Source organism: Monodelphis domestica, chromosome X, assembly GCF_027887165.1.
Source record: "Monodelphis domestica isolate mMonDom1 chromosome X, mMonDom1.pri, whole genome shotgun sequence".
Classification (NCBI taxonomy): Eukaryota; Metazoa; Chordata; class Mammalia; order Didelphimorphia; family Didelphidae; genus Monodelphis; species Monodelphis domestica.
Window position 1 is genome coordinate 30121114 of NC_077235.1, and position 16784 is coordinate 30137897.

At 40.7% G+C, this 16784-nt stretch overlaps 1 protein-coding gene across 12 annotated transcripts in view; it reads left to right on the forward strand.

Annotated features, from left to right (window-relative positions):
* Positions 1 to 16784, forward strand: part of LOC100019824 (fibronectin type-III domain-containing protein 3a-like) — an 80343-nt gene that overhangs the window by 24136 nt on the left and 39423 nt on the right. For 11 of the 12 annotated variants that reach the window (XM_007507462.3, XM_007507461.3, XM_056808847.1 and 8 more), the window contains exons 2-6: positions 2404 to 2531; positions 6679 to 6754; positions 8091 to 8167; positions 11175 to 11454; positions 11962 to 12246. In XM_007507462.3, the coding sequence (XP_007507524.1) occupies positions 2439 to 2531; positions 6679 to 6754; positions 8091 to 8167; positions 11175 to 11454; positions 11962 to 12246 (811 nt within the window). In that variant the 5' untranslated portion in view covers positions 2404 to 2438. The remainder of the gene's footprint in view (positions 1 to 2403; positions 2532 to 6678; positions 6755 to 8090; positions 8168 to 11174; positions 11455 to 11961; positions 12247 to 16784) is intronic. The other variant, XM_056808850.1, reaches the window with a different exon arrangement.

The window sequence follows — 16784 nt, forward strand, 5'->3', positions numbered from 1 at the left end:
TCATGTATCACAGTCAATGGCAATAAGCATAATGTAACTACTGAGATTGATGGGACTGGGAAAAACAAAAGTCTTGTCCAGATGTAAAATGGTAGCATTTTGGACTTGATCTCTGGTTTTCATTTGAGGACTTTTGAGTTTCTATTATCATGAAGCTTCATACCCAAATTCCACTCATTTTAACCAGGCCCCAAAGTGTTGTGGTTCTAGCTGTCTTGGCCATTTGAAATCTTCATCTCACATGGCACTGGCAGCTTCGGGCACAGAGCGGTTGCCAGGAGACAGCCTGAGGTGTATTATTGCATCATCAATGAGGAAGGTACTTATAACAAAGCTCCTAAGCCCTTCCTGGGCTGTAGATGGCAAGTCTCTGATTCAATATACAGTGCTTGAAAGTGAATGCAACAAATGGCAAGTTCATGCTGTTATCAACTTATTTAAAAGGTGAAAGGGAAGGTTCTTAAGAGGTTGACGGGGAAAGATAGCAAAGTTATATGCTGTGTTTATGCTGTTATATTCTGCAATAGGATTCTGCTTGGTAAGGAATCACTGTCATCCTGTACAGTGCAACCAATATTGTATTTATTTGTGGTTTCTTTGTCATTAACTGTCTCCAGGTAATCATGTTGAATTTCAAGATAGTTTTCAGTTTTGTCTTGTGTAATTTTGGAAACGGCTAGAGATGAATGTTGGGTGTTCTAAGTTGGCACCACTTTCCAGGCATGGGGTGGTAGTTTTTATATAGTATTCATCTGTAGGAGAATTGTATTTTATCTGCGGTGAAAAGGAAAAGATTGAATGGGTCTCACAGTAATAAGAATTGTTCTGTGTTTTATGGCATGTTCGAGTTTCCATTTTACTGACTTTATTATATTTTTACATCAGTCCTGTAAGATAAGCAAGGGCTGGTATTAGAAACTTCTAGTACCCTGGTCTAAATTTTTCTTTAGCTGATGCAGTTTGATTTACTGAATAGCCTTAGAGTTAGAAGAAATCTGGCTTTTTTTGGCCATGCCACTATTGAACCTTTATCAAAAGCAGTGGGTCCTGCACACATATTGCAGAAATCTGTATTGATCTTAGGAGACTTAGAAATGAACTGTTCTTGGGAATCACCTGCTTATATCTATCTTATTTAACTTTGCTTTGCTGTTACAACCATTTGTCACTCTCTGGAGTGGTGCCACGTTGGCTGCCTCTTCTCACAGGTCTATGAGGTATATATGAGAAGAACCAAAAATCTGTGATTGTGCTGAGCCTGGGGTTAGGAAAAACTGAGTTCATATTTCACCTCTGACACGTCCTACTTGTGTAACCATGGACAATTCATATGTCCTCTCCAAGCCTGTTTCCTCACCTGCAAAATAGAAGTCATCTCACAACCTCTCACCATTCTTCCTCACTGCATACATCCGATCAATTGCCAAATCTGGGTATTTCTTTCTCAGACTATCCCTCATTCATGTCCCTTGTACCACCCACCCTCATTCAGGCCCTCATCCACTCTCACCTTGACTATTGCAGTAGCCTTCTGTTGGTCGAGGTCTCTGTCTCAGCCTTTACCCACTCCAGGCCATCACCCACTTAGCTACCAAAGTGATTTGCCTAAAGTACTAGCAGCAAACTCCAGTGGCTCTCTGTTGCATCCAGCATCAACTATCAACTCCTCTGCTTGACATTTAAAGGTCTTGTCAATCTGGCCCCTTCCTATCTTTCCTTCCCTCTTCACACTCTACATTCCAACTCTAGCAGCCTACTTGATGACCCCCACACACCACACAACCCGCTCCCCCCATGCTTAGAATTTGCTTTCTCCTCACCTCTGCCTCCTTGGAATCCATGGTTTCCTTCAACACACAGCTCAAGTGTGACCTTCTTTTTCATGAAATGTTCCCTAATCTCCAGCATTAGCAGGGCCCCTGCTCTCAAATTGACCTTGTATTTCTTTTCTGTGTACTGTCTCCCCCATTAGAATGGAAGCTCTTTAGGAGCAGGGACTGCTCCCCTTTTACCTCTGTATCTTGAGCTTAGCACATTGCCTCCTCGCACATGGTAGGCACATAATATTTGATTGTTAATGATATTAGAACCACCTCACGTGGTGGTGGTGAGGCTTCAATTTTATATATATAATATATATATATTATATATATACATCCACAGATATGCACATATATGTGTGTGTGTGTGTACATGTATTCATATACCTTTATTTAGGATATGACATTTTAAGGTCCTCTATGAAAGCTTTTTAGTATTACTTATAAAAGCAATGTTTATAAAACTGTTTTCTGTAAACAAATTTCTTAAAAATTGCTACTTCATAGAGGATTTTGAAAAATGACTTTTTAGGAAATAGAGAAACTTCATCTAATTAACCCAAGGCTTCATTTCTTCTTACAGGCTAATCAATGTGAAAAATAGTCCCTTTATGTATTATGGCTGAACAGGTTCCTACTTTAGAACCTACAACTGTTGTCAATGACATGCCTCTTCCTCCTCATATGGTAAATGGGGACAGCATGCAACAGGTGAGAATAAGTATTCTTTTCAAATTTAGTGACTTTGAAGGGATGTCAACAACATGACATCAAAACCCTTTCTTTGGCACAGCATCCCAACAATTGGTCCATGTCCTCAGTTCTTCTTAAGTCTCCATTACGCACAGTGTAATACTTATCAATGCTGATCATTGTCCTCACGAATTTCCAAAAACATCTCTTTAGTCCTAGCTACTTGTGGGTAAACTTTGTCCAAATATATAGAAAGGCCTTGCTGCCCCTAATGGGTAACAACTTTGTACTTGCTCCAAAATGTTCGAAAATGTTTAGGTAGTGATTGAATATGTCCATAGGAAAGAAGGAAGTAGATGTGTATGCATATGTGATATTCACATATATAGATGAATATTTTAAAATATTTTGCTATTATTGATAAGGGTCTGGTAATCAACATATAGGAAAGTAATATCCAAAGCTATTCCTCAGGGATAGCTAGGTAGCAGAGTGGATAGAGCACCAGGCTTGGAGTTGGGAGGGCCTGGGTTAAAGTCTGGCCTCACACACTTCCTAGCTGTCTGACCCTAGCAAGTCAATTAACCCCCAATTGCAGAGCCCTTGCCACTCTTCTGTTTTAGAATGGATGCAAAGGCAAAAGGCAAGGGTTTTTTTTTTAAAGAAAAGGCTAGGGGGCAGCTGGGTGGCTCAGTGGATTGAGAGCCAGGCCTAGAGATGGGAAGTCCTAGGTTCAAATCTGGCCTCAGCCACTTCCTAGCTGTGTGACCCTGGGCAAGTCACTTGACCCCCATTGCCTAGCCCTTACCACTCTTCTGCCTTGGAGCCAATACACAGTATTGACTCCAAGATGGAAGGTAAGGGTTTAAAAAAAAAAAAGAAAAGGCTATTCCTCATTGAATAAGTGATCAGAAAATGTGAACAAACTTTGCAAAAGAATTGCAAACTATTAACCACATGAAAGCTTGCTCCAAATTCTACTAATAAGAAAAATGCAAATTAAAACAACTCTTGAGATCTCTGATACTCAGCAAATGAGCAAAGACTACAAAATATGGAAATGGTCAATGTTAGAGGATCTGTGGGAAGACAGGCACACTTATACATTGTTGGTGAACAGTGATTTGATCCAGCCATTACAGAAAGCAATTTGGAATTATAATTTTTTTAAAAGGGGACTAGAGGGGGCAGCGAGGTGGCTCAGTGGATTGAGGGCCAGGCATAGGGGTGGGAAGTCCTAGGTTCAAATCTGGCCTCAAATACTTCCTAGCTGTGTGACCCTAGGCAAGTCACTTCACCCCCATTGCCTAGCCCTTGCTGCTCTTCTACCTTAGAACTAATATTGTATTGATTCCAAGACGGTTTGAAAAAAAAGAAATAGAACGTCTAAGCCTTTTGACTAAGAAATCCCATTGCTAAAACATGTAGGAGGTCAAAGACAGAAAGAGCGGCCTCATCAATACTGCAGTATTCATAGCAGCACATTTTTGAAGTAGCAAAGAACTAATTACAAAGTAGGTGCCCATCAGTTGGGGAATGGCTAGTGGGACATCAATGGAATATCACTATGCCATAAATCTAAATTGTAAATTTAAAATGTTTTTTAAAAATTATCACTTGTAATAAGCTGACCAAAAGCCTTAAGGGAAAGAGACATGTTAAGGTAATATTTGCACTAGTTATCTACATAGTATTCCTGTCCTTAACCCAGCCGGGACTATTCATAAATTTAGAGCCAGAAGGGAATCGTCTAATCCATTCTTTTCACTTTATAAATGAGTAAACTCTCCATTATTTTACAATGCCTCTTCTATAGAATTGCCTGGACGTCATAGTGTCTTCGATAGCTGGCAAATAGGTCATTTTATTGAAAATACAACTTCTATTTCTAAAAAGCCTAAATAATAGGTTCTTTCATGGAACCATAGTGCAGTCTTTTGAAGTGCAAATGGATATAAAACAGCTCTTTAACTGTCAAGTTGACTTTTCCTTGTCTCATAGACATTTTATATGTTGAATAACTTCCTCGCTGTCCCAATGGCCTTTATCACACCATGTTGATCAAGTAAGGTGGTCACTGTTTTCTACCTGGCTAAAGCTAGAAGTCCTAGGATGTAAAGGTGAAGGGTACATTAGAAATCAGCTAGTCCCGATCGTTTTTATTTTATAGATGAGAAAAACGGAGCCCAGAGGAGTGAATTGTCCTCACCAAAGTCACATAGATAGATAGCTAGGGAAAGAATCACAATCTGCATCTCCAACTCTTTCCACTGTAGTTAACTCATTCTTTGGGAGATTCCAGCAGATTGAGTTTTATTCCTGAGTGGAAACAGTCTGCCTTGGTGTAAAGAATCGATCCTTCTGCTGCCATCCGAAATCAAAGGGTCATCAGAATTGATGTGGCTTCTCTTTTAGACCCCCATGTGATGATGACGTTCCAAAAGTGATGATACTCATTCTCGAAAATTTGAGTCACCTTAACTTTCTTCTTGTGTCATGGATACAATAATGAGAGTAAACATGTATCTAACCCTTGACGGTTTACCAAGCTTATTTCATGTTAGCTCATTATATCCTCAGAGCAGCTCTGGAAGGTTGGGGTTCATTTTACAGAGGAAGAAACCGAAGTTCAGAGAATGGAATTGATTTGCCCAGCTAGGAAGTGTCTGAGGCATTCATTATTTAAACCCAGGTCTTGATTCTAAGCTCAAGGCTCTAAGTTCCAACACACCACCCAACTACCCATGTAGAATAGAACTGATTGACTCCTTCTGACAATTTCATAGATGTTCATTTTAAATATTTTATGTCTAAAGTTCCCTTTGGAACAGCAGTGACTTTAGCTTAGAGAATTAGCTAAGAGGAACTTCTAATTGTGATGATTTCATAAAAACATCGTACCTTAGACTTGATTTGTATCAGTTTCTTTTGGTTGATTAATTCACCTCTGGAGATCTGTGGCCAGGCTAACATTTTCTTATGGTCTACATTAGAGGGGTCGAAAAACATGCAACCCATAATGCTGCCCAAACCAAATTAAAATGTCATTGGGAAATATTTCACAAAATAAATAAAAATACAATAAAATAGAGATAATATTACATTTAAAACTAAGTCAAGGGAGCAGCTGGGTGGCTCAGTAGATTGAGAGCCAGGCCTAGAGACAGGAGGTCCTGGGTTCAAATCTGGCCTCAGACACTTCCCAGCTGTGTGACCCTGGGCAAGTCACTTGACCCCCATTGCCTAGCCCTTACCACTCTTCTGCCTTGGAGCCAATACACAGTATTGACTCCAAGATGGAAGGTAAGGGTTTTTTTTAATTTCTTAAAAAAATAAAATAAAATTAAGTCAATATGCAGCCTGAAGGCATCCTTATATACAGATTAATGCCCCCCCCCAAGAAATCCAACTTTACACGTGGAATGTCAGGCCCTCACTTCATATCCACAATGAAACGAAACCTCCCTTACAGCAGAAGGTTGAACTATCCTATACATTGTCAGATAAGGCTTTCAGCATCGAATGCTTTAGTTTAACTGATTTTCTTTGTCACAGGGGAAGTTTCTGTTGGAATGGGGGTGGCCAAGAAGAGACTCGGTTGTTAAAGACCAAAGACACCAATAAAATGTGTTTTAACCAATGAAAATTCACTTTCAGAAAGAGTCCCTTCAGCTTTTAGCTATGCTATCAGCTTATTAAGGAGAAGGCAAGATAAAAATGACTGTTTAAGCAGTCATTCAGCTTCACTGTTTTGTCCCAGCCACACCAGTGTACATATGGAGGGCACTGTCAGCGCCCATTTTGTTGGTCATTAGTCGGAGCTGCCAGCCCAGAATTCAGGTTTTGTCTTTAAACCTTTAGGCACCTGTTTTCTGATGAGAAATGCTTATGTGTGGATCCTGAATTATTATGATTTCCAGTTTTTAGCTAGAGAGGTGCAGTGAAAAGGAGGAAGGAACTGCATGTACTTAAAAGAGTTGGCCTTTTTAATTTCTACTCTGGGCTAATTCAATTGGCCTAACTATTTTTTCTTCCCTTGAGATCTGGACCGTTCCCAGCGGGTCCCATTGACCATCCCAAGACTCTCATAAAATAAATGAACAAAGACAGACTCCTATTTAATTGTGAAGGACAACACGTTTAACCTTATAGATCTTTTTCGTAGGTTATATTGGTCCAGGTGAATCCAGGAGAAACATTCACCATTAGAACTGAGGATGGACACATTCAGTGTATCCAAGGTAAGTTGAATCAAATGGTGGTATTTGAGTGAAACCCAATGTAGTGAATCTAATAGCATGAAAAGATTTGAGAAACATTCACATGTTTGTATGTAGCTGTATCAAAGCTGTTTAATCATTCTTGGGTTAACAGAGACCTTAGCTAAAGGTTTATTATGTTTAGCAGAACACCCAAGGCTCCAGATTCAGGTCTTGCTGGCAGCTTCTGCAGATGAAGGTCCTTACAGTGGGTTATTCTGATGTCTGCCCAGAACAGAGGGCAATGGGACTGTTGGCTTCTTATTCCAGGATGCTTGGCCTCCCTTGATGATCAAATTTGCTTTCTTGGATGCCTCATCACTACTCTTACTCCACTGAAAACCTCAGCTATTGTTCACATATAAAAAAGACTTTTTTGATTTTGACTACAAGTACTTTAGATAATTTAAGGAAAAAAGTGTATATTCTAGGATTTCAAAACAAAGATGGGGTTCCTATTTTTAAGGCTAAACACTAGTTTACCCCCATTTCTGTTAGAGACAATGAAATAGCATCTCCATGCTTTGTCACATTTTCAGTCATTTTCTTATATAGGTTCTAGAAATGGCAAGATGGCTCAGTGGATAGAATGCCAGGTCTGCAGTGAGAAAAACTCATCTTCCTGAATTTAAATCTAACCTCAAATACTTATTAGCTGTGTGAACCTGGGCAAATCACTTAACTTTGTTTGCCTCGGTTTCCTCATCTGTAAAATAAGTGGCAAACCACTCACAGAATCATTGTTAAGAAAACCCCAAATGGTGTCACAAAGAGTTGGACATGGCCGAAATGACTGAATAATAAAAGGTCCCAATTTCAGACAGCTTTATAGTTTCAAAAATGCTTTCTTCCCACCAGCCCTATGAGGTAGGCAGTGCAAGTATTACTTTCTGTGTTTCAAAAATGACTGAGGCTTATAGAATTTTAAGTGACTTGCCCATGCTCAGATAGCCAAGTAAATAGGCCCTGAATCTGACTCATACCCAGTGTTCTTTCCATTTTACTACTACTAGTAAAGAAAGGGTAAGTTCAGGCACTTGTTACACAACTGGCATTGGATCTCTTATTTATTAATATGCTATTTGCAAATGATAAAATATTAAATTGTAAAGTGAATTTTGGTGCTGGCAACAAAATGATCAAGAGTTTAAAGTCATTTAAGATTTTGTAGAAAATGGCATTGTCTTAAAGAGCCATATTTTCTGGAGTACAATCCTAGCCTTTATTATTTTTAGGGAAAATAATGTGGAAGTATGCCATTATAGTAATATGGTCCTGTGTTGATTTGATATTAACATTTTTAATCACTGTGCTTTAGGACCAGCCCACGTTCCTATGATGTCACTAAATGGCTCTATGCCACCAATATTTGTTCCTCCTGGTTACATGTCCCAGGTATGTCATGAGATTTTATTTGGTATTTTTGTGTCAAAGAATTTTTGGAGCTTATTCATTCATTCATTCAACAAATACTAAATGCCAAGGCTCTGTGGTAGGCCTTAGTGAAGTATACAGTAATGAAAAACAGTCCCTGCTCTCAAGGAGAACTTATAATCTCAATTTAATTAAAAGAAAAGCAATTATGTAAAATATTTAATGTTCTTTCTATTCTTGTAGTGAGTGAATTTGGGAAAACCGATTAGTTTTTCACTAAAACATTTGTCAATATATTGCAAAGCAGTAACCATAGTATCATCTCACCAGTCCTCTCGTAGGGTACTCAAGGCCATAAATCCGAACTTTTATGTAATGCATTCAAAGCTGGGCCTAGATGAAGGACTTTGAAGCTAAGGAAAAATAAGAGAGGTACTGGTTTATATAGCAATGCAGTGTTTCTGTTAGTGAATTTGTTCCCTTTAGGACATGGTATCAAATAGTGCTGATAAAATTTGCTTTGAAAAATGCTGAAGACATTTAGGGAGTTTCAGAGGAAATTTTCCCTAGAATTCTAAATAAAATGTATCGTTAAATGCAACCTTGAGAATTCATAGGTCCAACCAAATGGGAAACCTTGAAAAAAGTAAAGCTCATCATAATGTGCCCTTGCAGATAGTGGGCTGAGTTGTCTAATACTCATGTGCCAATATTTTTATCATGCTTAAAGGGTACGTCTCATTGTTTCCATCTCCCTACTGTAATGTTTCCATCTGAAGTCGACTTGGCTTTGTACTTGGAGCCTTCATTTAAAGCATTAATGGATACTTGATCCTGTTAATCTGTGGTGATAACTATTTTTTGGTTTAAATGCTTTTTCAAAGTTTTAATAGCATTAGCCATAGTAGTAGTAGAAATCAGAGCGAGGAAGACATCTGAGGGGATTAAAAATCCCCAGGAGAGCAAAAGTAGGTGAAAGATGGGGGTTTATAGTGGCTGCACCAATTAGTGATGGGGGTTAGGTGGCCACTAAGAGTGTTTGTTGGATGCAGACATTTATGTGATCTGTCAGGAAAAAGAAACCCGAGAAAACTAGGGAACTGGAGTTCGGATTAAAAACCTCTGGAGAAAAAGGAGACAAATGTCTGCCCATGTTTGCAAAGCAGTTGGAAGCTGCTTGTATCCAGAGGCCTGTGCTTCTTGGTTGTAGAGAGAATATTTCCTGCTGAAAGTCCTGTTAGAAGTGAGGCAGAGGAAAGTGCCAATGTATGGTGTGAGAGCCAAAGGGAGGAGGGAGGGGGAGGCAGAATCCTCCAGGAATTCAGCTTTGTGATGTTTGGTCTTTTCATCCCGAAATGGAAGAGCTAATCAAGGCAGTGTTGCTGAACTCTGATCCATGTCAAGATAGGGTTAGAGGAAATTAGTTTCTTGAAAGATTTAGAACAAATTACATATATAAACAACTTGACAGTATTTTCAAATGTGTTTATAATGTGTGTGGGCACAAAATGTCATTAATAATATGAAGTGTCTCGAAGGTCTCTGAGCACTTTCATAATATTCTCTGAACTTGACACATTTCCTTTTGCTAAATTTCTCTGGGGCCATCGCACTTTATCATTGTGACAAAGAATTTAAGACTTCATTTTGGCGTAACGACCATTTCCATGTGGAATTCCTGTTGAATCAAGCAGGAAGTGCTATGAGTTTTGTTTTGCTTTCAAGACAAGCTAAATATGCTTGTGGCAGAGAGTCTTATAGGAACTTGGAAAACTAAACAAATGCTCTTCTATAAGGGAAATCATAGGACAATCATATTCACAGCATATCAGTCACAGTCATCAAAACTTCCCTATGATGTAGTGAGTTCATTTCTGCTTATTTAGAATTACCCAACTTGATGAGGCTGAGAAACAATACTGTCAGATGACTGAGGGGATAAGGTAGGATGACTTCCCTGTTACAGGGAATAGTCAGGTGAGGAAATTCCTTCCACCAAGGCTAGTCAGCACCGTCTGTGCAACCTAGAATCGTAGACTTAGGCATCAAACATGGCTGCACCACATCGTGACCCCAACACTGCCTAATGCAGGTGGAACCAGACTCAAATGTCATTGGGAAATAGCTAATATAATAAAGAAAAATACAGTAAGACATAGATAACATTACATTCTAAACTAAGCCCCAGGGTTCCTTCTAACCATATAAGTGGCCCCTATTTCTATTGGAGTCTAACACCACTAAGAGGTTCAGTGACTTGCCCAGGGTCACAGGACCTGACCCCTGGGCTTGGAGACTTCTCTCTGTCCACTGCACTATGCGGCCTCTTATCTGATTTATAAAACAATTTTAGCCAGTTCTTAAGGTTTGGCAGTTTTCTTGATAATAATGTAACCATTACTTTTTATGTATGGTGATGTAAACTCTGTTTTCCTATTGTTCTCGTAGTACTTTTAATTTGTCAGAAATGAAAAGTGTTTTATTCCTTTAATTTAATTTTAGTTCTGTGTAATTTTAAGGAACCAAAGGAAATTTAACCCATTTGCTATCAGAGCAAAGCGTCTTCTTCTTATCTTATTCTCTCATTAATAAAGCAGTATGGTTCCTAGGTCCTTTGGAGGAATGCAAAAACAGGCAAGACGCCTCTGATCTCAAGGACTCTGCTGTTCTATCTAGTAGAAAAGCGTTGTGGGCTGGTAAAACACTGCTTCCCAGGATCCTGACTTGGCTTTAATGACTTAGTCACATCTTCTACATGGCGAATTAGGAATGGCTCCAAAGAAGTTACCGTGTAGTATGGTTTGCCTTCATTAAGGACTTCTCTTTCGCCAAGTACTAAATGGTGATTTGGGCCCAAGATCTACTTTCTGAGGGAAAACAGCAAGTCCCTGTGTGCACACTTCCCATCAGCCAAGTTTCTCAGAGATAAAGCTTATGAGATGACAAATCTAAAGTTAAAAAATAAAAGTCGTATGGAAGTATGTTACTCTCTTGTAGTAATATGATCCTGTCCTGTGTTCTCTCTTAGGTGGTGGAAGAAAATGGAGTTCGAAAAATAGTAATTTTGCCACATTCTACTGATTACCACCCTGCCATGCATCCTCCTCCACATATGCAGCATTACATGCATCCACACCCTCCTCCTCTACTTGCCCATCCCATGTACCCCCCAGTTCCAGGATCTGAACTGCATCCACCCCAGTATATGCACCAACATCCAATGCCGCCACCACCACCACCTCCACCACCTCCACCACCACCACCACCACCACCACCACTGCCACAACTACGCATGTACCATGAATATGGTAAGGCTGTCTGTTCTTAATAGAAAATGTTTTCAGTTTGTTGTAATCAGTACCTTTGAGCTTGGATAATTGTTCAAAAAAGTAAAGAGGGAGGTAAGACTTCAAGAAATGATTACTGCATGTTGTACTGGCAAAAATGATTATGTGGCATAAGTGAAAATTCCCATTGATGAAATTCCCCATGAGTGTTTAATATACTTCACTGCAAGCTGTACTTGCTACTTGCTTTTTTCACCTTGTGGCTCTACAAACCATGTTGCCCACTCATCAAAACATTTTATCTGTTAAAGATGTAGAGTGAGATTTTGAAAGATCTTGGAGGTCCTATTGCCTGTCGCCTTTACTTCTTTCCTTGCATCTTGATGTTTCGGGGAGGCATTTTTCCAGAGTGGAATCAAAATTGAAGCAGAGTGAAAGTATTCTAGAAGTGAAAGTGTCACTTCTGTCAGCCTCTGGGTCCTCATTTACGTATGTAAACAAGGGGTTTCAAACACTGGTCTGTTTTAGAATCCCGTTCCCATGGGAGAACGCATTATATTCCTCGTGATGAAAGAACAGGCAAAATGCAGGAGCACTTGAAGAAAAGAATCAAAGACAGACATGCTATTGGGCATAACAATAACAACAACAAATCTGGCGTTCCACCTTCTTCGCTATCCAAAGGTCAAAGTTCTTACAATGCGAATGCTGAGAACGGATATGGAAAGGGGCAGTATGTGGTAGAAGAACCTGCTAAGCAGAAAGAGAGTGGAAAAGCCAAGGACAACGCACCGGAAGAAGCAAAAGCTGCAGGTAAGGCCGGCCCTCTTACCGACTACCTTACTGTCAAAGAGTAAATGACAAATTGACAAAATGGCGAACCAGGATGTCCTCACACTTCTCCCTCTCAGCCCTCTTACTCTCAGGTTCTTGAGATGATCCATTTGAGCTAAGCCATAAACAGGAGGAGGAGCCTCTTAAAACCTGGGGCAGTTACTGTGCCAAAGAAATTGCCCACTTTACATGGCTGGGAATGCCAGCACTGAATACCACTTGTGCCTCCTGCCACTTGTTGATTATTACTGGCTTCCTTAAGTGGAGCATGTGATGTAACCAATGGGCTTGGGTGAACAGAAGACCAACAATTAGTTTGTTAAAGGCACGTACCCATTATGTGATTACTATTTAATCTCACATTGGCAAGGGAGAAAGAAAATGGGGCTATTTGCAAAACTGAGGGGCATGGGTTTTGTTTGCTTTCATGTAATTGTAAAAGCGTTTGGAAAAAGCTGACATCTATGTTTCTCCACAGAAACATTTGCCAAATGTCGTTAGGCGAGTCCCCATTTTGAAAAAGTTTCCTCCAATATAATCAATTCAGACTTAATCCCAGTTCCTATCCAATTCATGAGAGTTTAGTTACCTTGCTATCATTGGGCCCCTTCGGTTTTCATAGGTTTGCTGATGTCGTGATTTAAGCCTTAAAACAGTATCCAGTTCATCAACTTGTCAGTGCTAGAGTGCTTCCTGCTCCAGGGAAAGACAAGAGATACCTAACCATAGTCAGCAGGATTGGAATGTCACACCCCAGAAGGTGCAAATAGAAGCCACTTGGTTTCCTAATGAGAATTTCAAAAACCTAGGAATGTTCTCCAACACAGCAAAGACAAACTACATGGAAAATGAGCTTTTATTTCATTGGTTTTTTTAAAAGGCCCTATGAGTTTTAAGAATAAATGATTTCCTGTTTACTGCACAGATAACTGAATTTATGTTACAAAGGGAAAACTGCTCTCCAGTATTGAGGGTGCTAGCCACAATTTGAAAGGTTTGTGGTTATAACTATAGGGACATGTGTGTGTGTTGGAAAGAGGGAGAAGTGGAGAGACAGAGACAGAGAGAGAGAGACAGAGAGAGGGAGAGAGAGGGAGGGAGAGGGAGGGAGAGAGAGGGAGAGAGAGGGAGAGTGTCAGAGAGGTAAGTGTCAGAGAGGAGAGTGAATGGTGGTGAAAGGTTATATGTCTGCTGCAAGGATTCCTAGTAACTATCCCAGAGACACCTATGGTTTTATAGCAAACAGGGGGACAGGGGAATTCCTCACGCAAAAGCATAAAGAACCTCCTCCCCCACCATTCCCTTGCCTCACTCGGCTTGGTCTAAATATCACAAACAGAAAACCTACTTCAATTCGCTCCACTGGCAATGTAAATTCTCCATCCATCATAAAAGCTCCCTGTCATAGGATCAGGTATCAAGCCAACTGCTTTTGTGTCTTCCCAACCAACTCTGAATGCCAGGAACATCCTAAACAAGGGGCTCTGGTCACCACCACTGTTTTAGCTCCATTGCTCTGCCAGTCGGAGGTGAGTTTTCGGCATTCTTAGCTAACACTATAATTTTGTTTCCAACTCAGAACCTCCCCTTTTCCTGTCATCTTTCAGTTGGGTTCTCATCAGAAGCTACTCAACTCAGTGAAAAGGAGCCCTGATTTAGAGTTGGCCCCAATATGGTGGGCAGGCCATCAGTGGTTTTCTAGGCTCCATAAAAGAGCTTCTATCACTTTCTTTAAGCAAACTCATGAATCTTTTGAGTGTTTGTTGAATTGAATGGTTTTTAATTGAAATGAGTGGTTCTCTGAGAGAGAAGAAGCCTAAATAAGCACCTCTTTTTGTCCTTGGTTGGTACTAGAGCTCTCGGGTCAGCGATAGGCAGTTTGCTTGTTTAGATACTGTGTGGTGTTGGGAGGCCATGATCAGACTGGATTTGTGGACAGGCCAGTTAGTGTTCTGATTTTCCACAGTCCCAGGGTACCCTCACAATGCCAGCTGTCTCCCAAATGTGTAACTCGATAGCTGGTACTGGGGGAAAGACTAAGAATCCTGCAGCCCCCGCTCACAGTGGGTCAGTAGCCCCATACTCACATGTCAAAGAATGATGCTCTCATTTTGTCCTACTCGTCAGGGATTGTCTCACTGACAGCAAAGTAATCTGTTGGAGCCTGCTGGGTCTGTCCTTCTGAGTGATCCAATATTATCCTTTGCCCCATCATTCTCCATTTTCCCCATCTTTTCCCCCTCTAGTTTGCTTCTTTTCTCCTGAAGAAGGCACCCTCACTAATTAGCATAGACCCAAGCTGTAAGCTTAAAAGAAATCAGAGGAAGGAAGACTCAGTGCCTAAAGTTCATTATGCATTCATTATTGCCCCAACAGTACTGCTGCAATTTTGAGAGCTCAGTAAAAATCTGGTTTCCTCCAAGTAGGTCTCATCAACTCCAGTCTAAACCAAAAGTAAGAATTGTGAAACTTCAATTGTTTCCTCCTGCTGCAAGGGCTAGGAGGCAATGGGGGTTAAGTGATTTGCCCAGGGTCACACACACAGTGAAAAAGTGTCTGAAGCCAAATTTGAACTCAAGACCTCCCATCTCTAGGTCTAGAGTTACCTCTAAATTATTTTTTCTAAAAAACACTTAAACACAATTTGCTGGACAAGACTTCCATGTCAACTGTAAAAACCAAAGGCTTCTAAGGAAGTGGTTATTACCTAGAGTTGGCCTGGTAATAGAAGCTAGAGAGTTGACCTCAGATCCATGAAGACTTGAGTGGAGCCTTGCCTCTCACCCACACTGGCTGTATAACCCCGGACAAGTAACTTAGCCTGGCCCTCCGTGCCCTAAGCAACTATAAGCTCGGTTTCCAAGAAGGTGCTGACTTATATTGGTAGAGGGAATTTCTTCATTAGGGAGTTCTCTATAAAAGTGAAATTCCAGGCCCTGGTCCTATATCCTGTGACCTAAAATCCGTACCAACTGGGTATGGCCTGAAATCGATGGGGACTCTAAAGTGCAAATTGAGAGGATAAAGAGAAAGCCTAGAGTCTGGAATACTTGGGTCTGAGTGTCACCTCTGATTCATGCCACTTGTGTGACCCTGAGCAAGTCTGATAACTGGAAATTATACAGGAGATCCATTAAGGTTCATCTTCTTGAGTTCCCTGTGCCAGTGACATTTTACATGTTTGGCCCAAAAAAAATCGGAATATGGCCTCTGGCAGCATGGAACTGGAAAAGTATCTCTACAAGTTAGTGGTTATCAGTCTGGAAGGGGAGACTTTTTCTTTCTAGAACAATTGTGATATAAAACCAAAAGGCTCCCTCCCGTTTATAGAAGTTAGCAGTTGGAAAAACAGGCACTAAAGACACTTAGGCAGATGAGATATTTAGCCAGCTGTTGGGAATTTGGATTTCTTTTGTGTTGTCCAGAGAGGTCAGGCTGTCTGGTCTACACTGAACTGCAACTACACTGACCTCCCACCAGGTAGGGAGCTCTGTCTACCAACACATGCGGCGGTCTCAAAGAGTGGCCTGAGAGTGGTAGGTAAGTGGATTCCTTATGGTCAGGAAGCCAGTACTTTGTGGTAGGGAGGGCCCCTGGAATCCATGACCTTCAGACTTTATGGCTGGTTGTCTCTTCATTAAGCAAGCCTCTTGATCAGGGGGCTAGCAGAGTGTAGCCCAAGGACCCTATAGAAACCCTTTTTAGCAGGGGCCAGTACAAAAATAGGCAATGGGCCCGCAGGCGAACTCAGTTTCATGGAAGCTGGAGAGCTGGGGTGGGAACAGACCACCTGTCTTCTCAAAGGATCCTGAGAAGAAAATTCACTCTAACCTGACAGATCAGAAGCTGCTCTGAAATGTAGAGTTTAAGAAGAGTTACCTGGAGTACAAGTAAACAGCTTGTCCAGGACCACACAGCCAAGATGTATGAGAGACAGGAAACCACCACCCAGTTCAAGAGTTGACAGAATCTAATCTAGTTCTCTCCACTTTGGAGGATGAGGTCTAGAAGTGGCTCCCATGCATATTTAAAGATAAACAAGTTTCCTTGGTAGCTGGAACCATTGGAAGGGACCTCAGGAGGCCACTGAATTCAATTCTCTCATTTTACAGAAGAAACTGAGGCACAGAAGGGTAAGGGACTTGCCTAGGGTCAGAAGGCATTAGAAGTGGGATTTGAACCCAGGCTCCTGATTCTAGAACTCTATCCATGATAGCACTTAGAACCAGGATTTGACCCCAGGTCCTTTGACTGACTCCAAAAAGCTGTCATTATCAAGCCAGGATAAAATGGGCACAAAGATACATACTTAAGAAAAGTGGTCTCAATTGTCACTGAAAATGCCCTCTGCAAAGACTAGAAGAAAGCAGGTTCCCCTTTAGATGATGAGATTCTCCCAGTGTTGCTTTTGGTCAATGACTTGGTAAATGTATTAAATCTGAAAAAATAAAAGGCTTCCTCAAAGAGCTTCACGGTTACTTAAGAGATTACCCTAGCAATCTACATAGGAAAAAGCC